Here is a 21,748-nt window from a genome sequence, read left to right as displayed (position 1 = left end):
TGTAGCCCAGGCTGGTCTCTAACATGCAATGATCCTCCTGCCTCAGTCTCCTGAATGATGAGAATATAGGTGTGCACCACCACACCTGCTCATCCCAGAATCTTACATCACTGTTTATTATGGTGTTGTTATTTGTTTGCTGATTTTTCTGAACTAATTTAATTTTGTGAAGTCTGCTTACACACACACACACACACACAGTCTGGCTCTGCATTCAAAGCCATTCTCTTTGTTCAGCCTCCTGAGTGCTAGGATTACAGGGGTGCACCACCACCCCAGGCCGAAGTCTCTTTGGTTATCTGGGCCTTGAGGTGATTACTGGACAGGATCTTAACACCTTGGAAAGGCTCAGTGCTACAGCCTAGGGCCCCTTCCAGAGCCCAGTAACTGGCGGCTAGCAGCTGCCTGCACAGAGACCCCCTTCCCTAGAACAGGGTCCTAGACCACCGTGCCAGGTGCTTTCCAGACACGCCCTGCAGACACACTGCTGCTTTCTGGACTCTTGGGAACACACAGGAAAGTCTTCACAGCTTTCCAAGGGACATCCCATTCCACAGTTATTCTTTTCGACTTTTGTTTTGGTTTTTTTGGGGGGGGCGGGGGGAAGGGGTTACAATCCTCCTGCTCAGCCACACCCAGATGCATGGCCACACCCAGCCTCCTTTTGAGAGTTTTGGTTTGTATTGTTTGTTTCACTTTGTCTTGCTTTACTTCGCTTTGTCTGTGGTCTCTGGTGAGCTCCCACTGGTTTTTCAGACAGTGACAATGCTCAGGGGATGGATCTTCTGGATCCTCCAAGCCCTATCAGCCTCACCAGGGAGCCAGGAAAGTGCTCATTTCCCGAGCTGCCATGGTCTTGAGGTCCTGCTGTTCTTTAAGGCTGCTGGGAATGTGACAGAGAGGGGCAGCTCTGGGACAAATTCAAGTGCCACAGAGATCCGTATTTTCCTGGGACTCAGCTGCTTTATTTGAATCCATTCTTTCTAGATTGCTGAGAGCATTGGGGTACTTTGCAGAGCTCAGGAAAGGTTGGATTTGACATGTTTTCTCAGCTTTCTGTTTTGGTGGAGGAGTGGGGTGTTCACAGATTCTCACTTCACTGTTCACTATTCTGGAATTGCTACCTCACATCCTTTTTCTTTTTAATTTTTAAAGATGGGATCCCACTATGTTGCCCACTATGTTGAAATCCTGGTCTCAAGTGATCCCCCTGCCTCCGTCTCCCAAGTACTGAGGTTTACAGCTCTGCTCAATCTTCTTTACCTTTTGGTTGTTGTTTTGAGACAGTGTCTTGCTTTGTAATTCAGGATGGCCTTGAACTCACTATGTAGCCCAGGGCAGCTTTGAATTTGAAGTACTCTTCCTGCCTCAGCCTCCAGTGTGCTGATATCATACACAGCTGAGTTAGGTAGAAATATCCTAGGCAGTCAGACAGGACTAGGCTCTCAAGAGAGTCAATACAAAAGATGAAAACGAGCTGGGTGTGGAATCCCTGCAATCCCAGCACTCGGGAGGCTGAAGCAGGAGGATTATTGCAAGTTCAAGACCAGCCTGGGCTACAAAGTGACTTCAAGGCCAGCCTGAACTGCATAGTGAGACCTTGTCTCAAAAAGACAAAAAAGCAAGCAAGCAAGCCCATTACAACTGTGCCTGAAGATTCATCTGTTAGAGCTCAGGCCTCAAGATAAAGATAGAATAACCAGGTTTACCAACCTCCACAAGGGGTAAGATAGTGGCAACACCTGGTTCAATAAAGTAGATAGACATCAGTCACCTCAGTGTGTGACCAAGACCCTCAGACCCATCCCTTTCTGGAAAGTTCCTTGTTCTTTCCATGTGCACTTGCTGCATGGCTTGCTTTCCCATTGGAACAGTGTTACCTGAGTGGCATCCCTGCAACTCTATTGGTTGATCATAGTTTTGTCCCAAATTGTACCCACCTCATGATTTTGCACCCACCTTGTGATTTTGCTCTATAAAACTTCCTCTAGAAAGTCGGCCCTGTGGCAAGCCATTTGGGTCTCCTGTCCCTCTCAAGAGCTGTCTCTCAATAGAATTTCCTACTCTTAATCTCATCATTCCTTAGAATTCATTCCTCAAGCAGCCATGTTGGCACATGCCTGTAATCCCAGCATTTAGGAAGCTGAGGCAGGAGGATCGAGGCAAATTTGAGCCCAGCATGGGCTATATAGTGAGTTCAAGACCAGCCTGCATTACATAGCAAGACCTTGTCTCAAAAAGAAACCAAATAAATAGAATTTATTCTTCAATTTTGGGGAACACGAACTCTGCACATGGGACATCTAGCAGGTTGGGAGTTACATTTATTTTCCCTGTATCTGACAGTCCTATGTCACTGGGATCATCGGACTGTGCCTCCATGCCCAGCCCTCCATTCAATCTTTGTTTTTTGTTTTTTGTTTTTGAAACAGAGTCTCACTATGAAGTTTAGGCTGACCTGAAACTCACTTTGTAGCCCAGGCTGGCCTCAAACTCATGGCAATTCTCCTGCCTCAGCCTCCCCAGTGTTAGGATCTCTATCCTATCTTAATAGCAATCTCAGGAAGTGTTTTTTTAGCCCTTGTTTTTACTGCAGAAACTGATGGTCAGTGAGGTCAGGTGACTTAGATAAGGACACAAACACCCTAAAACCCAATCCCAGATTTGAACCCCTGAAGGTCCATCAACTTTCAGGGCCCTCCCACACAGTGCCTCCCCTTGAAGCTAATTCTCCTCCTCCACACCAGCTGCTGACACTGAATTTATTCTGGACTCGCCTGTGGGAGGAAGGCTAAGAAACAGTCCAGTACCTGGCTATGCCAGCTGGAAGCAGGGCTGAGGACTGACAGGCAGGAGGTGAGTCCCAGGTGTCAGACCAGTCCCCTGGAGGAATCCTGAAGGAACGGTGGCAGCTCCCAGGTATCCATGCTGCTCTCCTTGCCACCAGGAATGTTAGTGCCTGCTGTCCCCAGGTGAGCTAGCAGGACGCACCACATCACTGAGTCACACATGACTAGGTCCCTGGCTGAACGCAGGCCTCTTCTCCACACCCCAGTCCCTGACTCCCCATCCCAAGCTGATAAACAATGAATTAAAGCACAGGCCTGAGCAGCCACTCTTAGTCCCAGCCACCTTGGCCACAGTCAGGTGGAATCTGGGGAGGAGGCTGGGGTTCTTCAGGGGCCCGGTCGTGGTGACAGGAACGCAGAATGAGTGACGTAGACAGAAACCGTGCCTTCCTGGAGCTCAGTCTGGTCAACAGAGGGCATCCTAGTGCACACTGGAAGGTGATACGTTTGCTATTAAAATATATAAGAAGTCAAGCATGGTAGTCCACTTCTCTGGAGGCCGAGGCAGGATTGCCATGAGCTCAAGGCCAGCCTAAACTACATAGTGAGGCCCTATCTCAGAGGGGAAGAAAGAAAAGAACAAAAACCATGTGGGGGAGGAGATGTGTGGAAGGGTGTAGGTGGCAAGGAGTTTCTTTGTTTTGGTTTTTTGGGAGGGTTTTTGTTTGTTTTTTTGTCTTTTTGAGACAGGATCTCATTATGCAGTTCAGGCTGGCATTGAACTCATTTTGTAGCTCAGGCTAGTCTTGAACTCAATGATCTTCCTACCTCAGCCTCCCAAGTGCTGGTTCACAGGTGTGTACCACCACACCCGGAGTGATGTGGCAGTTTTTAATCCTGAGCGGTCATTCAGGTATGTCATACCACCATCTTTCTGCCTCAGCCTCCGGTGTGCTGGGCTTATAGTCGTGAGCCACCAGCCCCGGCAAAGTCTGGCTTTAAAAAAAAAAAAAAAAAAAAAAAACCGTACAGTTTTGGGTGTAGCTCAGTGAGAAGACCCTGGGATCAATCCTTCAACACTCCACTCCAAAAATATGTGCGCATTTGTAATTGGCTCAATGCCCAGCACACTGACTTTTTTTTTTTTTTTTTTTTTTGTACTGGGGATCAAACTCACGACCCTGCACTTGCCAGGCAGACGCTTACACCATTGAGCTAAATTCTCAGCTGCACACTGACTCTTACGCAGAGAGGGCGCGCCAAAGATAGACGGACACCGCCCCCTTTTTCTCACGCGCACGCGCGGCCGCAGCACGCACAGAGCCCTGTCACGCGTGCGAGCTCAACTCGAGCCACAGTTCTGGCAGGCGATGGAGAGGCGGGGACTTACCCTGCGCCTGCGCATTGAGGGAACGTGCGTCGTGGGGGCGTGGCCGCGCAGGCGCGCAGGGCGCCCCGGCCCCTGAGCATAAACAAGAGTGGGGCCGGGATGAGGCGACGGTTGAGTCTGGGACAGCTAGCGGCGGCGAGTGGGACCCGGCACTGACCCTGAGTGCAGCTCGAGCCGTCCCCCGAGGGCGCGCGCCTCTCTGGCCGACCCGCCGCGCGCGCAGCCATGAACCTCGCGAGTCAGAGTGGCGAGGCTGGCGCTAGCCAGCTGCTGTTCGCCAACTTCAACCAGGATAACACGTAAGGCCGGGTCTGCAGCCGGGGTCGGGGCCAGAGGTCAGGGGTCAGAGTTCTTAGCGGGCCTAGGGCTTCCGCCTCGCGCCGGTTCGGAGGGGTCGCGGCCTGGCCTTCTGGAGCCGCTGCTGAGGCGCAATGCTCTGGGCGGGAAGGGAGTGGAGGAGGCTTCCTGTCGGATTCAGGCTTGGACCCCACTTCTCCCCATGTTACAGTGGAACTTTGCGGCCTGACTCGCGGTCCCGGCTTCCCGCCCGCGGCGTGGACTTGTCCCCCACCTCCGCCTCCAGGCTCTGCCTTTGCCCTGCTTTTCCCCTTCCGGCCTCTTCCTCGTTCCCCTCGCATCCCATGGCCCCTTCTGTCGCTTTTCTTCCTTTCGCGCTGTTCTCTTTGCCAGGTAACTTTGTTTCTTCCAGACAGCAAACAAACTTAGTAATGTACTGGCCTCGGCCCAGAAGAAACTGAGCCTAGAGGAGTACAGGGACTGGCCCGAGGGGTCTCAGAATGCAGGGGGCGGGGCATTCTTGGGCAAGAGAGACCCTAAAGTCAGTTAGGGGTTTGAACCCCTGCTTATTAGCTCCATATATGATAGGGGTCGGAAGTGGCCTCTTCAAGGCTCCCTCCGATGGGTCTTGAAGGGAGTTAATAGATAAGTTTTCTGGAGAAGGAAAGATGAGTTAATGGGGCTGGACGGGAGAAGAGCCATCTTGGGAAGTGAGTAAGAGGAAGTGATGTAAGAGGAGGAGGAGGAGTGGGTCACTTGGCATCATTTGAAGTCCTTGGTTGTTAGTGGCAGAATGGAATGAACAAAGTAGAAAATGTGATTTTTTTTTCCTAATTAAAAAGTAAACTGCAGAGTGGCAAACCCCAGGTTGAAAGTGCAGCACGTGCCCTCTCAACAGCACCTTCTCCAAAGTTGTGTGGTTGTCAAAGACAGTCCTACAGCTGTGGAGATCCAGTGCCCACCCGGAGGCCCAGATGACACCTGAGGAAATTCAAGTCTAGAAAGGTTCAGTGTTCCTGGATCTAACAGTTGGTTAGTGTGGCATAGGGGTAGGCGCAGAATCTTGGCTCCCGAGTTCCCTGGCAGTGTTCTTTTTCACTGTGCCATGCTTGTTTTTTGTTTTCGTTTTTATTTTTCATATCTCCAGAGCAGAATTCTGAAGACAGTTCAAGAACAATGGTGTAGCAATCTATAGAGATTAAGACTAGCAAATACTGTAATGTTGTGTGTGACCACAAACCAATCCACACAGCCTGTTGCAGTTTGTTGTAACTGGGATCAACGAGGTAATGTGGAGAGAGAGGAAGAAATTTTGAATCATTCTGGTTTTATTTAAAACCTTTAGAGTGTTTTGGTTATTGGTTTTTTATTTCATTTTGATTTTTTGAGGTAAGATAGTTTAGGCTGGCTTTGAGCTCACCATGTCACCCAAACTAGCTGTGAACTTGAGGCTATTCTCCTTCCTCAACCACCAGAGTGCTGGGATCACAGGAGTGTGCCACCATGTCCAGCTTAAGCTCTTAGTATTTTGAGACCAGTAAAAAAGATATAAAAGTTAACTTTAAAATATTTAGGGAAAAAAAATAAAAAATAGAGGGCCAGGGATTTAGCTCAGGGATAACTGCCTGCCTGGCAAGAGCAAGGTCAAGAGTTAATCCCCAGTACCAAAAAAAAGAAACAAATGACATAAGTGCCTGCTTGGCAAGGGCCAGGTTGTGAGTTTGATCCCCGGTACCAAAAAAAAAAAAAAAAAGAAACAGAAACAAATGACAGTGTTAGAGGGGGTTTTTTTTGTTTTTGTTTTTGTTTTTTTTGTCTTTTTCCTTTTTACCGGTACCAGGACTCACGACTGCCTGCTTGCAAGACAGACGCTTATGCCGCTGAGCTAAATCCCCACCCTCTATGCCTTTTCTAAATTAGAGAATTTCCAAAATATTTTCTAGTGATTTTTCAGCTTTTCACTACTTATTTCAGAAGGAGGTCAAATACAGAAAAGGATTCTCTTTTTTTTTTTTTCCCCCTTTTTATGGGTACCAGGGATCGAACTCACAACTGCCTGCTTACAAGGCAGGCGCTTATGCCACTGAGCTAAATCCCCAGCCCCAGAAAAGGATTCTCTTGATTGGTTTCTTTTTAAGATAGGGTTTCACTATACAGTTCAGGCTGGCCTCAAACTCACATCAAACCTCCTGCCTCAGCCTTTCTAGTGCAAGGATTGCAGGAGTGTGCTACCACACCTAGCTGTTGTTATTTAAAATGGGCTGCCAAGTTCCTCATACACTAAAATGTCACTCTGGCCTGAAATAGAACCTTTTCAGTTTTGGGAGTCATATGTTACCCTCTTAGTATTGAAGTTATTAATGCAAGGTCTCACTATACAGTTTACGCAGGTCTTGAACTCACTGTATATCCCAGGCTGGCCTCTCAAGTGGTGGGATTACAGATATGTGCACTACCACCATGGTCTCTGTGTCATAATCTTGACTTGCCCAAGAGACCTCGATGGACAGTGAACAAATTGGGAGGAATAGTAAATCAGAATTATATTCAAAATTTATTAGACTAAGATGATTCTGGATTTGACTTTGCATGGTTTAGTTTTTGATGGGGATGATGGTGGTACTGAGGTTGAACCCAGGGCCTTTGCACTGAACTGCAGCCCTAGTCAATCCTGTCTCCCTTTATGTATTTTCAGACAGAATCTCACTAAGGAAGTCACCAAGCCTGGGGTGGAACTCTCAGTCTTCCTGCATCAGACTCCCAGAGTACTGGCATTGTAGACATATGCCACTATGCCTGGATAATTATTTTTTGAGTGCTATGTCAGTGTTTCCCAAATTATGTGAAGCTTAAAAGTGTCTCTTTGGAGAACTAAGAAATTTAGCCATAAAGAACCCCACCACCAGCAGCTTTTATATTTTAATAGTTAATATATCTAGAACAGGGAAAGATTATTTGAGTTCCCAATTAGTATCCTCCTGCCCTGAATATAGTATCTGTACTTCAATACCAGTTTGAGAGGTATATTTATCTTTCTTTCTTTCTTTTTTTAATTTTTTGAGGTAGGGTCTTGGTATGTAGTTCAGGCTGGCTTTGAATTCACTATGTAGTCCAAGCTAGCTTCAAACTTGTAGTACATTTGCCTGTAATTAGTTATAAAGCTACACTTGAAGGAAATGTTCCTGCCTTTCCCTCTCTTTCCTTCCCCACTCTAAAATTGTTAGTACTGTAAAGGAAGATGATTTTTGGTGAGGCCAGAATGTTGATCTAGAATCCACATGTACTGTTCTTACAGACACTTGCAGGCCATTTCCCTCAGTCAAGTCTGTGTAAGTTATATAGCAATTTTACTTGTTTGTTTTTTGTCATTAAAATGTTTAACAACCCAGTATTCATTGCAAACCAAGCTATATTTGTCTTACCTTTCTTCTTGTAATATGATCTCAAGCTTTTCATCATGGTTCTTATCCTAAAAGTATGATTAAGTTTTATTTGCTTTTTACCATTTGTTTTGTTTTTGTTTTTTCAACTAGAAGAATGCAAAAGAAAGCAGGAACAGCTGGTCACAGACGTCCTCATGTTACCTGGTTAGTTCCCCCCCTGCATTCTGGAAGTAACACTGTAGAAGGCTTACATTGGAGCACTTGGCTTTTTGAAGTGAAGTTACCAGTAAATAAGTGGCAGGTGGTCACTTGACTCTTCAATGGAAATATCAGGGACTAAATTTTTCCTGTGGCTACCATAGCCTATGGGAAGTTAGCGACCATGTCTATTTTAATTGGAATTTCTGAAAGAGATAGCTTAAAGAAAAAGCTATGCCTTCTCAAGCTTTGTGTTTGAAGAATTGATGTTATTAAGTGTCTGGAGGTATTGATTGCTTTTATCCACTATGTTTCTTGTTTCCAGGTGACTATTACCATTCTGGGAGATACTGTTTTCTTTGTCCTCATCTATAAGTTGAAGATGGTTTTTGAAGCTTCTTCAGCCTTAAAGATGGCCATTCTGCCTGCTGTGCAGAGGATATGGCTGAGAAGGACACTGCCCATCAGCCGTGGCCAGTGGCAAGGATAGTGACCCACAGATGTGCTTAATGCACGTACGAGAGAAGCTGCTGAGTTTGGTTTCTGCTATGGTTTCTGTGAATGATGACAGCACCTCAGGAAAAAAATTAGTGAAGGAGTCAAGCAAAGTACTGCACTGGGCCTATAAGCCCAGTGCTTGGGAGGCTGAGGTAGGAAGATCACTGAAGTTCCAGGCCAACCTGGACTACATAACAAGACCCTGTCTCAAAAAGAAAAGAAAAGACCAACAAAATAGTTTTTTTTTATCTTTTTATCAGTACTGGGGATCGAACTCACGACCGCGTGCTTGCAAGGCAGGTGCTTATGCTGCTGAGCTAAATCCCCAGCACCACAACAAAAGTAATTAATGAGGGAAAGAGCTCTGCTTGGGTACTCATGAGCCTGAAAGGCCTTTGGGCCATCCAGATGCAGGTTGTGGTGCAGATATGAGTTGGAAGAGGAGCTGTCCACCAAACACATGGTGGCTGTGGTCCTCAGTGAGACTGCCAGAACCTAGCAGGTTTCTGGCAGGAACATGCAGGCTTCTTCCTGTTTACAGTGTTGGCCTGTTCCCTCTTAACCTCATAATCATGAAGAAGGTAACGAGAGGGAGTGAGCTTTATTTGATGATTGGGAACAGGGTAAAGACAAGGAAGATAAGATCTTGTTCACATTTGTGTGTGTGTGTGTGTGTGTGTGTGTGTGTGTGTGTGTGTTACTGGGGATTGAATCCAGGGCCTTCACACTGAGCTATATACCTAGCCCAACCCCTCCTCCCCACCTTTTTGAGACATGGTCTCACTGTGTAGTTCATACTGCAGCAATCCTCTGCTTCAGCCTACCAAACGCTGGGATTACATGCATGTGCCACCACGCCCACGTAAAAAGATAATTTAAAGATCTAAGCCCTTGTGGGAGAAAGGAGATGCAGCAAAATTTGGGAGGCAGCAGGAGGTAAAGAAACTGAGTCCTAAATTACTAATGGAAAAGCATAGAGTTGGTTTAAATCAGAGTCCTCTGAGGTTCTGGATTTGGACCCTCTGAAGCTGAGAGGAGAGGGGTGGGATGAAAATAAATGTGTTCAAGGAGCAGTCACTGCTTGGTTCCCTGGCAGAAGATAGTTCCGTCTCTGGAGAGGCCAAAACAGGGTCTCCACATTTAGGCGCCAGGTACATAATAGTGAAATACGAAAAAAAGCAAATACATCTTTTTTTTTTTTTTTTTTTTTTTTTGAAAATTATCATTGCTAGTTTTCCCTTTGTCAACCAAAGATCCCACTTAAGATTATTTATAAGTGTAAATCTCATACCTGTTGCTCCACTTCCCTCATTATTATGTCTGCCATGTTACTGTCAGGAAAATCATGAGGGATTGTGTTTATTCTGGTGGTGCTAGAGTTTGAACCCAGAGCCTCTGCACTGTGCTACATCCCCAGCCCCTTTCTTTTATTATTTTTATTTCAAGACAGGGTCTTACTAAACCACCATGTTCTCTAGGCTGGCTCCTGCAAAGCATGAACCACTATCCCAGTATGTGAAAAGATTAAAAACAAAATCTCCAAAAAGACATATGCAAACTTGATTGTTGGGTTTTGAGTTGAAAATCTCATCCTTGTGGGGTGTATGCTAAGAATTGAATCACCCAGAAGTCTCTCTCCCACTGAGCTATATTAATAGCCCCAGCCTATTAGTGTCATTTTAACTAACAGCCTTAGCTAATAAACTATAGACTTGTTCTGCAGTATCCACGTCTCAGTAAATACTTGGGATGTTTTTGCTTCTATTTTTTTTTTAAATTGATTGGAGTAGGTTTGTAGACTTGCAATTGCTTAAAATTCAAACTGAGGTATCTAATATTCTAAATCAGTCTCCTAAAGAACGTCAAACTGGATTGGGCAAAGCCTAGTTTTAACAGATTCTGTCCATGGGGAACACAGTTGAGAACTGAGATGTCTTATACCCAGGGATCTGGTTCTACGGCTCATTAATCTTGCTGGAGAGAGAGGCCCACTCCATGCTTACTTTATAGGTAATGCTAATAAGCATGGTGATTTAGTTTCCAAGTCAAGAAATTATAAGGAGAGGGGCTAAAGGTAGATGGTCACAGGAAAAGTAACTTTCAGCAAACTAAAAGGTAGGAAAGGGTTGTTTTGTTCTGTGTGCTATGAATCCAGCCCCTGGCCTCAAGCATTTTCCCCTGAGCCCCCACCCCTACCTCCAAGATATTCTTATAAAAACTCTACAATCTGGCTCTTTCTTTCTTTTTTTTTTTTAATCTTGTTAAAGACAATTGTCTCACTGTGCAGTTCACACTGGCCTTAAACTCACTTTGTAACCCAGGCTGGCCTTGAACTCACAGTAACCCTTCCTGCATCACTGTCCACAGTGCTGGGATTACAGGCTTGCACCACCACATCCAGCTTGAGTCTGGCCATTTGATGTGGGATTCATGAAACTCAGCTCAGAAAAATTTGCCTTGTTTTAAGAACACAGTAAAGTATACTAGAATGATTTTTTAAAAAAAAATCAGAAGTAAATCCAGGTGTGGTGACATATGCCTGTACTCCCAGCAATGGGTAGGTTGAGGCAGGAGAATTGCCTTGATTTCAGGATCTGCCTGGACTTCATAATGAGTTCGAGGCCAACCTGAACTTCATAGTGAAAACCTGTCTTAAAAAATAGCAGCAACAGAAAAATCAGAAATGGTCTATTGCATACACAAGGCCAAGTTTAATCCCTAATTTTTAAAAAAAATGGAAATAAATAAAATAAAAATCAAATAGTGAGAGGGAAAAGTTGTCTTCCTAAAATAGCAAACCTGGAAAGTATTTTCTTAAGCACCAGTTTTCCAAAATTTCTGGGTTGCAGATTTTTTGAGACAGGGTCTTGCAGTGTAGTTCAGAGTGGGCTTGAAATTGCAGTGATACTCTTGCCTCAGCTTCCAGAGTGCTAGGGTTACAGGCTTGTGCCACATACAAACATTTTCAGGTTTTAGTACTTGATTGCTTAATTGAAATAATTCCATATAGTAGAGTGGTTTTGTTATTGTGATAATAGTGGTTGAACAGTCAGCTCTTTTTTATTTTGACACAAGTTCTTGAACTTGTAGTCTTTCTGCCTCAGCTTCCCAAGTGCTGGGATTATGGATATGTACCACTTTGTGCAGCTAGTATTTTTGCAAAGAAAATATTAGCTGAAGGAAGACTTTCTGTTGGTGTTATTGATCTTCCTGCTTCATCCTCCCCAGTGTTTGGGATTACGTCTGGCTCCTGCTCATTTGTACTTCTAAGATAAACTGATAGAATTTTATGCTTTAGTAGTGCTTATGGTAACTGCCTTCTGGGAGCAGGTTTCTTCTACAGGTATATAAGTGAAGCTGGAAATCTCAAGTTCCTAATGGATGACATGATCATTAAAATAGCCCTGAATTTATCTTGGTACCAGTAGTCAGAGTATGAAATTTCTGTCTTCTGGTTTTCTGCTTTATTCATCTGTTTTCACATTCCCTCAGATACTTAAAACAAATCATCCTAGTGCCTGATTCTGCGTGTGTCCTACTGCTTCCCGCTCTCACTCATCTTTTGTGCACTTGAAGGCTGTGCTTTTTTCTCCTTTGTGCTCTCCTTGGTCAGTCGGGTTCTGTAGAGAGGTGATCACCTGATGAGGGATCCCTGCATTGGGTATAACCAGTCACTGTACTGGTGGGTTGGGGGATTGTCCAGAGGGTCCTTCTAAGCCTTTTAGCAAAAGCAGGGGTGGCAAATGGCATCTTAAATACAAAGCCATTGCAAAGGGCCTTTGCTCTTTCCTCTGAGCCTACAGTATTGTCTTCTGATTCCAGGGTCTAAGTTTGCTTTTTGGTCATCTCATGTCCACTCCTCCCACCCCTATTGTCTTGGGTCCTCGTAGACCTCAGAGATGAGCAAGGACTAGCTTACTTTCCTTTCAGACTTCCACATAGTCTGCATATTTATCATGCCACTTGAGGAACTCCACTTTTTTTTTTGAGGGAATCAACAATTTAGGGCTAATACTTACATTTGTAGCTAAAACTTAACCTCTATTTTATAAGGTTTTTTGTTTAATTTTGCTTTTGTTACATATTTATTTTCATTTTTCCCTGGCTTTATCAATATATAATTTTATAAAAATTGTCATTAATCTGCCTTTAGAATATTTCCCCTCACTTCAAACACACATAGCCTGTTGTTCTCAACACTTTCTGAAGCAGTTCTAGACATCCTCTTTCATGAGTATCTGAGACTTTCATGAGTATCTGGCTGCCTTAACATTCTGAGTTGCTTCCAAACATTTCCTTTTCATGGTCATTTTGACTTCAGGGAAGATCCAGAAGTCCCATGGTGTCAGATCTGGTGAACAAAGTGAGTTACAATACGCTGCCATATTTTTGTGACTTTGCCTTTCTGTTGCGTGGCAGTTAGTGGTGGCAATATTCACTGATTTTTTTAATGACTCTTTGGAAAGATACAGAAGATATTCAGAACTGCTTCATAACGTAGCAAGAACAATGGGATACATGTTTGTTTGAAGCGGGGAGAGTATTTGCTGGGGAGTTAATGGTAATGTGTATTTCTGCAGTACATTTTTTGTTTACATATTCACTGTATATTTTGATCTTACCTCATATGTTGTGACATAATTAATGCAGTGCAGTTTTAAATATTCAGTGCCTACTCACTGTAGTCACCAGGTGGTATGTTAGATTCCCAGAAAATGTCTTAAAGGTTTCAAGTAACATCGTCTCCTCTATTGGACGTGTAACATGGTGTGCCGGACACCTGTACAAAACATATGAAATTACTTGGACTGCTAATTTCTGGTGGAAATACTGGTTACTAACTGGTAAATTGGAAGCAATTTTGCATTATCACTGTCTACATGTATCAGCTCTTATTTCTGAATTTGGCTTTTTTGCAGGTCCCTAGCTGTTGGTAGTAAGTCCGGTTATAAATTTTTCTCCCTTTCTTCTGTGGATAAGCTGGAACAGATCTATGAATGCAGTAAGTGTTTACTTTATTTTTCCTCTTCTTAAAAACCGTAGACCAGTTGCACTTGAATTGGGGTGCAGTCTAAAGTTCAGATATGGAGAAGCCAGAATCTAGATGGCACCAACCAGGCCTCTTCTTCCACCTTGGTCTCTGCAAGGGGTGACACTGGTGACAGTCTGTGGATGTCCTCCTAGATCTTTTTCTGTACCTTTGCATACATATAAATATTTATTTATAGTTTTGTTTTATGGGCTTTTTCAGTCAAATGTATTCTAATCAAATATAAATGCCATTTAAATCATTTAGGTTACTGCTATAGTTTCCAGAAAATGGAAACAGTTCCTTTGTTTGTTTTCTTGAGTTGTCATTTGCAGCTTTTGAACAGCAATATGTCACAGAGTCAGCGTGGAGTAGCAGAATGGTCATAAGTTTAGGGGTTTTTTTGCTCAGTCATTTGTCATGTGGCTTTAGATGGATTACTTCATTTCTGGGCCTCAGTTTCCTTTTACTTTTGGCAAAACAACTAACGCCTGCCTATGAGATGCTGTCAGGATTAGAGGTAATGAACAAATGGTGGTGTAGGCACAGCTCCACCATGAGATGGCAGGGAAGCTTTCGTTCTTCCCATGAACATAATTTTTGAAATTTAGATTCGCTGGCAGGTGTACTTTGTCCAGTTTCCCCCAGTGGTAAAACAAAACTGCAAAGTACTGCAACCAGAATACCCACATCCATCTCTCTTGTTCATGTCACTGTAGTTTTACTGATGTGTGTCTGAGTTTTCTACAGTTTCACACCTGAGGAGATTCCTGTATCTACCATAATCAAGATACTGAACAATTCTACAAACACCCTTCAGGTCACCCTTTATAACTGTACCTGCCTCCCTGCACTGCACCCACACCTATCCCTGGTCCCTAGCTGCCTCTAATCTGTCTTCCATTTCTCAGGTTTGGAAATTGTCAGTTTTTTATCACTGTAACAAAATACCTGAAGCAAGCTAAGTTTATTTAGTTACCTTTTGGAGGTTCAAGAGCACAGTGCCTGCTGCCTATGCTTAGTTCTGGTGAAACACATCCTTGCCCTCCCTATCTGTCACATCTATGAGAGCAGGTAGTGACATCTGGAAACCAGAGAGCTCGTGAACCTAGGTTTGCATTTCAGGGGTCTGTGTTAATCACTTATGAAGGACGACAAACCCCAGTGATCTGAAGACCTGCTAAGGACCCTTCTCTTAGAGGTTCCACCATATCCCAGGAGTGTCATTTAGTGGACCAAGCTGAGCCCACATACCTATGCAGACCATAGCAGAAGAACGTAACATTCTGGGATGGGGAATTCATCCAAGTTGTGTATGGTCGGTCATTCCTTTTACTAACAAATAATATCCCATGGTTTGAACACGCCTCATTATAACCATTTTCCTATTAAAGTATCTGTGGGCTGATTCTGATTTTTGGCTGTTACAAGTTAAGCTGTCGTGTGTCCAGGTGTGGTAGTGCACACTTGTACTTCCGGCTACTCAGGAGGCTCACAAACCCATACTGTGCAACTTAGCAAGACCTTGTCTCAGAAAGGGGGAGAGAAATCAGAGTAGTGTGTCCCTGGTTTCAGTCCCTAGTACTGACCCAAAAAAAAGTGGAAATGGGAGTAGAAAGGAGAAAGTTTTGTATGTGCACAGGTTTTCATTTTTTGGAGGTAAATGCTCAAAGGTGCAGTTGCTGGGTGGTAGAGTAGTTGTGTGCACAGATGTTTGAGAAACTGCACATTGTTTTCCAGGCTGGCTGTAGCATTTACGCTCCAACCAGTAATAAGTGCATGAGTTTCTCTGCACCCTTGCCGATGCTATCACTGTATATTTCTGTCACTCTGATAAGCGTGTGCAGTGCTATCTCATTGTGGTTTTGTGTTCCTTTGCCACTGACTGTGTTCAACATCTTTGTGTTGTGTTTATTGCTGTCTGTATATCCTCTGTGGTGAATCATTTGTTCCTGTGTTTGCCCACTTTGTAATTGGATTGTTTGTTTTTTTAATGCCATTTTGTGAATTCTTTCTATGCTATAGATACCAGTCATTATTGGTGTGTGGTTTGTATTTCCACCCACTTTGTATGTAACACTTAGAGTAGACCTGAACTTGCCTGTGGCTGGAACCTAAGGATCCTTATGAGGAGTGTAGCATTCATAGTTTGTGATTTGTCCACTGGGATATGGATTCACAAAGAGACCATTTTGATAGCTACATGAGCATAAAGTATTTTTGGTTTTTTTGGTTTTTGGGTTTTTTTCCGGAGACCAAGGTCTCATTGGGTAATTTAGATAGGCCATGAACTCACCATGAAGGCTAGGCTGGCCTCAAACTCATAGTGATCCTCCTGCCTCAGCCTCCCTAATGCTAGGCTTACAGGCATGCTACTGACACATCTAGTGAGCATAAAGTTTTGGAAATCAGGTTTTTTCCATATTAGAAATGCCAGTGTTTCTTTTTTTTTTAACACTTTTTTTTTCTTTTTTCTTTTTATCGGTACTAGGGATCGAACTCATGACTGCCTGCTTGCTAGGCAGGTACTTATGCCACTGAGCTAAATCCCCAGCCCCGTGCCAGTGTTTCTTTCTGAGTGTTCTGATATTGCCAACTTAGCTTTCTCTGTACTTCGGAGTCCATTTTGAATTCCATCTTTTCTACTAATCCCAAGAATGAGAGGTTCTGCTATAATGTGAATGGACATCTCCTGTCACTGTTACATCCACTGGTGTAGCACGTTTTAATCTTTAGGATCTGCCTTGTGCCAGCCTGTTCTGGTTGCTGGAGAGGAAGAGGAAGAGGGACAGCATTCCTGCCCTCACGACACTGGTGTCTAACTGGAAGAAAACTGAGAGCTGACATGTTAGCCAGGCGTGGTGGCACAGACCTATAATCCCAGTACTCGGAGAAGGAGGCTGACACAGAAGGGTCGCCAAGCTATTTTGTGACTTAGGCCTGGTCTCGAAAAATAAAAAGAGCTGGGAATATAGTTCTGTGCAGACACTCTGGGTTCAACCCCCAGTACTTTAAAAAGAAAAAAAGTAAATACATTTGCGTCAGGCTGGGCTGGGGGCACAGTGGCAAGCACAGACGTGAATAACAGCTCCTGTCCCAGGATAAAGCAAAGACAACAGGGCTTCTTTGTGCCACTTGCTTGGAATTACGGTGTTCCCCTGCCCCCAACCCCGTTGGAGGCCCCCTCAGTGGAGTGTGGGTGACTCCCCCAGCTGTCCCTGCTGTCACTGCCCTGACAGTGAGCACCTAGCCCTTGAGAGGGAGAGAGCAGCACTAGGCTTCTTAGACTAGGTTCCTTGACCCATGGTTCCTGCTGGCTGGCTCAGATTTCACTCCTCTTTTGTCCTTACACTGGTCTCCTGGTACTTCCCAAGTCTTGAGTAACTGAAGATGTGATCTAGATAAGAGGTGTGAACCAGAGCCACTATTCCTGGAGATCTCCCCACTGGACCTTTCCTCTGCAACCATAGCCCTGTCCCTGCAACAGGATTCCTGTGGCTTTGATAATGGCTGACACTTTCATTAAATTAAATCTGCAGCCAAAAGAAAGTCTCTGATTTGTGCTATTGTTGCCGCTTGTCTGTTTTGAAACCCACAGAATCTCCTTCCCTGTTTGAAGGCCAGGGGCTTAGCAAGGGAAAAAGAATACCAAAAGTTTTGCCTCTTCCGTGGTGTAAACTTGGCTGACTGGCTTTTGGCACCTTTTGTCAAAGGCTTGGATGGAAACAAATGTGTGTCTTGACAGCTAGTCTTTAAGGAGAGACTTTACTGACAACAGTGATTTGTCTTCCCCTTAGTGAACTTCAGTCCTTAAAAATAGATGATGAAATGGGCCAAGAATAGTTTCAGGGTTAATACTTTAAACTGCAGCTGTTTTCACTGTTCTGTTCCTAGAGTACTGTCTACCTTTCCTCACTCACATACTTTCTTTGAATAGACAAAAGAGAGTCTCTTGGGAAACAGGGTAGCCTCTGAGTGAATGTCCAGGTTGCTTCTCAGCATTTTTTTCTGTGGGTGGAGCTAGCAAACAATCTCACTTCCTATCTCAATATTTTAGTGCAGGCTGGGTATTGGCTCACAGCCTTCTAACTCTTAGCATCCATCATAAAATGAGATCTTTGCTGTCTCTTGCTGTTACAGAACAAATGAGCCAGAGTTTGTCCCAGGAGGAAAACAAGATTGACAGCTGCTTATTTCATTTCTTTAAAGAGTCAAGACCTTAATCCCCACAGCATTGTAAGGTTTTTACTGTCTCTGTTGTCATTTCAAACTTAGAAGGTGCACGAACTGGGCACACCTCGCCACTTGTCCGCATGTGTCCTGTGCGTTTTCTCCTTCCTCTGCAGGCCAGTTCTTGTTTGAAGACACATTGTATGCAAATGTGGTCTCTCCTCCTTAAAATGCTACTATAGTAATGTCCTCCAAAATGAATAGGTGGGGATTTACTGTTTGTAAAATATCACAAAATTTAGGAGCTGGCTTACTCAGATTCTACATTATGCCTTTTCTTTATGCCTTAGCATTTTCTAAGCCAGGAAGCATCACTCATGAAGCGTGTGGTTCCAAGACACTACATGAGGAAAATGTTCCCAGCTCAGCAAGTGCTGAAGCTCCATAGATATACAAATCATCCATCATTTCTTAACACCTTTTGTCAACCTTATTGCTTGGCCAAGAAACCAATCACCATTTACTTTACTGGCTATCATCTACATCTTAAGGTCTGAGAAGTGGTATTTTCTGAATCGTTCCTGCTTGACAGGCTACTCACCAGTCTGAATATTAATTTCAATGAGATTTATAGTAATGGAGAAACTGGTTGCCTCTCTTGCCTGAACCTGTAGTAATGGAATATTAGACTTAATTCCCATCCCTACAGAGCTCCCAACATTGGACAGGCTGATGTGGAAGTGTATTTCTATCAATTATTTAAAGGCTCTCTTCTTCCCTTCCTGCTTTAGGGGCTTTATCATTGCCAGCTATAAACTATGCCAGCAGAAGCAAAAGAAGCATTCTTTTTTCAATCAACTAATTGATTTCCCAGGTCAGATTATAGATAGGCAGTCTCTAGAAGAAAGTTTGCAGAAATTATGGTAGAGGCCACCTAGAGTGAGGCCAGGCCTTTGCCACTTGTGGTCACTGAAGCTTATGCTTAGATTTTGTTCGTGTCAGCCTGAGTACTTTCTGACACTAGTGTTCTGGTAATGTGTGCCATCTTGAATAATGATACTGTCCTGTTTTATTACTTTTCATTTGACTGTCATCTCCTTTTTTTTTTTTTTAACCCAGTGTGGACTGTTTTTGTTTGTTTGTTTTTGGTAGCAGGGATCAACAGGCAAGCCCTTATGCCCCTGAGCTAAATCGCCATCCATGAGTGGATTGTTGTTTACCATTGTTCCTGGGAGTCCTAAGCTATCTGTACCCTAGCTTAGTGGAAAGTGATTGTTGGGTACATGGTTCCATGTACAGGTTGTAATTTTATTACTGTAAATTTTTTTTTAATATTTAAAGTTTTATTTTCTTTCTTTCTTTTTTTTTTTTTTTTACAGTAAAAGACATTGCCATTAATCCCCTTCAGAGTACTCCACTTCACTTTGAACACACCCTATTCTTGCCACTTTTTGACACATCTGGAAATCCTCTTTTAGAAGTGTCCTTTGGGTAAGCTGTTGCGGCCGCCCTGATGTCCTGATGCAGTTCAACACCTATCCCTTTTGTGGTCATTTTAACCGTGGGGAAGATCCAGAAGTCTCATGGTGCCAGTTCACTGAATAGGACTGATGAAGGCATGGCCTATCATGCTTTTGTGAACCTGCCTTTCCTTTGCATGGCTCTCATCTGTAGCATTCACTCTATTTTTGACCACACCTTGTAGAGACACAAAATAGAATTCCCAGGACTGCTTCAGAAAGTAGCGAGAATGATGGGATAAGTATGTTGGAGGGTTGTTTGAGGGGATCAATGGCAATGTGTCTTTTACTGTAGTAAATTGTTTATTTTAACACAGTATTTCCCCATCTTTGTATGTGTTTGTACATTCTGTTGACTGCTGGGGATTTAACTCTGCAGTATAAGCTCCTGCCTGGCAAGCGCAAGGTCATGATCCACAGTACCAAAAACAAAACAAAACAAAAAGTATTATTGAGTGTGAAGTGTCATTGGAAATGTCAGAGCTGCGTCTTTGCTGAGGAGTCTTGGGGAGCCTTCCTTGCCGTTGGCACAGGTTTTGTCCTCTCCTGGGTTATTGGCTCCTTTGAACATCTGACGCAACTTGTAGATAGCTCTGATTTCAAAGGCTATAGAGACCTCCTTGACACCTATCCACATACCTCCTGTGGTCTGTGGACTCATGCCCTCTGGGAGGGTCTGCTCTAACCTGTTTTTGTCCTGTCTCATGGTTGCAACACATCTGGATGTCCACCATCCCTGCTTCTTGCATCATACCTTTAATATATCAGTCAGAGTTCAGATCTCTGTAGTAGGCTGCCTAAGCTGGTCTTTATTGTGGCTTCTAAAAACCTTTTAGAGATAAAATTTTTGTATCTCGTAAGGTAAATAAATCTTTTTAAAGCATACAATTCAGTGGGTTTAGTATATCTATACTAGCTTGTGAAGTGTACCATAATTAATTTTGAAATGTTTCTATAATTCTCAAAAGCAAGCCTGCGTCCATTAGCAGTCACTCCCTATTTCCTCCTCCCACCCCGAGCCCAACACAGCCACCAATCTACTTTCTGCTTCCATAGATTTGCTGTCTGGACGTTTCAGATAAATGGAATCATGTTTGGCTGGCTCTTTCACATAGATGCTTTCATGGTTCTTCCCTGCCATGATGTGTCAGTACTTCATTTCTGTGTCTTGCTAAATAACATCACATTGTCTAGATAGATGGTTTTGTCCATCCATTCATCTGTTGATAGCTTCTGGGTCTTTGACATTTGGGGGCTGCTGTGAACTTTGATGTACGAGTTCCTATGTGGATATTTAGTACCTTGGGATTGGAATTGCCGAGTGTGCATCTTTGTTTTGCCCATGTGTGTGTGCTACTGAAAGGCAGCTTCCTACAGTGAAGAAATGCATGCATAAAAGATAACCACGTTTTAAAATCAATAGATGCTTCCACATTGCCCCTTGACAAAGGCAGTGCCAGCTTGGATTGCCAAGGTGGGGGAGTGAGCAAGCTGACTTCCTCAAGCCCTCTAGGTGCTACTTACATTTTCCTGTTTTTAAAGATGTGTGACTTTATTAAATGTCCATTTGCCTTGGATTGGTAATCCTTGAATCAACTGAAATTGAATTTTTTTGTGCAGAGTCATGTGCCTTTTTATTTCTATTTTTTAAATTGACCATTTTCTTTCCTTTGCCTGTTTTTCTGTTGGATTACTTGTTTCTTACTGATCTAAAACAAATTAGCTACCTATAATCACAGAACTCAGGAGGCTGAGGCAGGAGGATCAGTATGAGTTTGAGGCCAGGCAGAATTACACACTGAGCTGAAGGCCAGCCTGAACTATGCAGCGGAAAAACCCTGTCACAAAACACAAAGCAGGTACGCAGGCACAAATTAGCCATTTGTTAAGAGTTTTGAATATTTTTTTCTGAGTCATCATTTGTTTTTGTTTTTTTTTTTTTTGTTTGTTTGTTTTGTTTTTTCCATTTCTTTTTACCAATCTAAAGTCTTGATTTTCTTGTTCTTGTTTTTGAGGCAAGGCCTTGCTCTTGTATTCTAGGTGTGACTCAGACTCACTGTATAAATCCAGTAGACCTTGAACAGCGCTCCTCCTGCCTCAGCCTCTGGAGTGGTGGAATTACAGGTGTGCACCACCACACCTAGTTCGGTTTTGAATTTATACATATTCAAGCATATCAGTCTTCTTATGTAAGGATTCTCCGGACCAGGAATGCTTTTTTCTATCCTATGTTAAATCATTTTTCAGTGTTGTATTCTACTACTTACGTGAAATGTAAAACACATCCACTTTCAGTCTGATGTAAGAAATCATTCACTTTCACCCCATATCTGGAAAAGACATCTGTCTCATGGCCTTACTGGTGTATTGAGTGATTGAAGATGACTTTTTTTTTTTTTGGACAAGGTCTCACAATGTAGCCCAGGCTAGTCAAGATGAGCTTTTCTTTGAAACTTCAGGAAAGAAAAAATAGT

General features: G+C 43.5%; 1 protein-coding gene across 4 annotated transcripts in view; it reads left to right on the top strand.

The window, feature by feature from the left end:
* The first annotated feature begins 4,250 nt into the window (after positions 1-4,250).
* Positions 4,251-21,748, top strand: part of Wipi2 (WD repeat domain, phosphoinositide interacting 2) — a 42,836-nt gene continuing 25,338 nt past the window's right edge. For 2 of the 4 annotated variants that reach the window (XM_063234075.1, XM_003470054.5), the window contains exons 1-2: positions 4,251-4,478; positions 13,475-13,557. In XM_063234075.1, the coding sequence (XP_063090145.1) occupies positions 4,405-4,478; positions 13,475-13,557 (157 nt within the window). In that variant the 5' untranslated portion in view covers positions 4,251-4,404. Of the gene's footprint in view, positions 4,479-13,474; positions 13,558-19,226; positions 19,246-21,748 lie in introns of those variants that run through there. The other 2 variants (XM_063234076.1, XM_063234077.1) reach the window with 2 other exon arrangements.

The sequence above is a fragment of the Cavia porcellus genome, unplaced genomic scaffold (genome assembly GCF_034190915.1).
Source record: "Cavia porcellus strain 051 isolate PalLab524CR breed Dunkin Hartley unplaced genomic scaffold, mCavPor4.1 scaffold_23, whole genome shotgun sequence".
Lineage (NCBI taxonomy): Eukaryota > Metazoa > Chordata > Mammalia > Rodentia > Caviidae > Cavia > Cavia porcellus.
The sequence above is the reverse complement of the archived record's forward strand: the minus strand, read 5'-3'. Positions and strand labels throughout refer to the sequence as shown.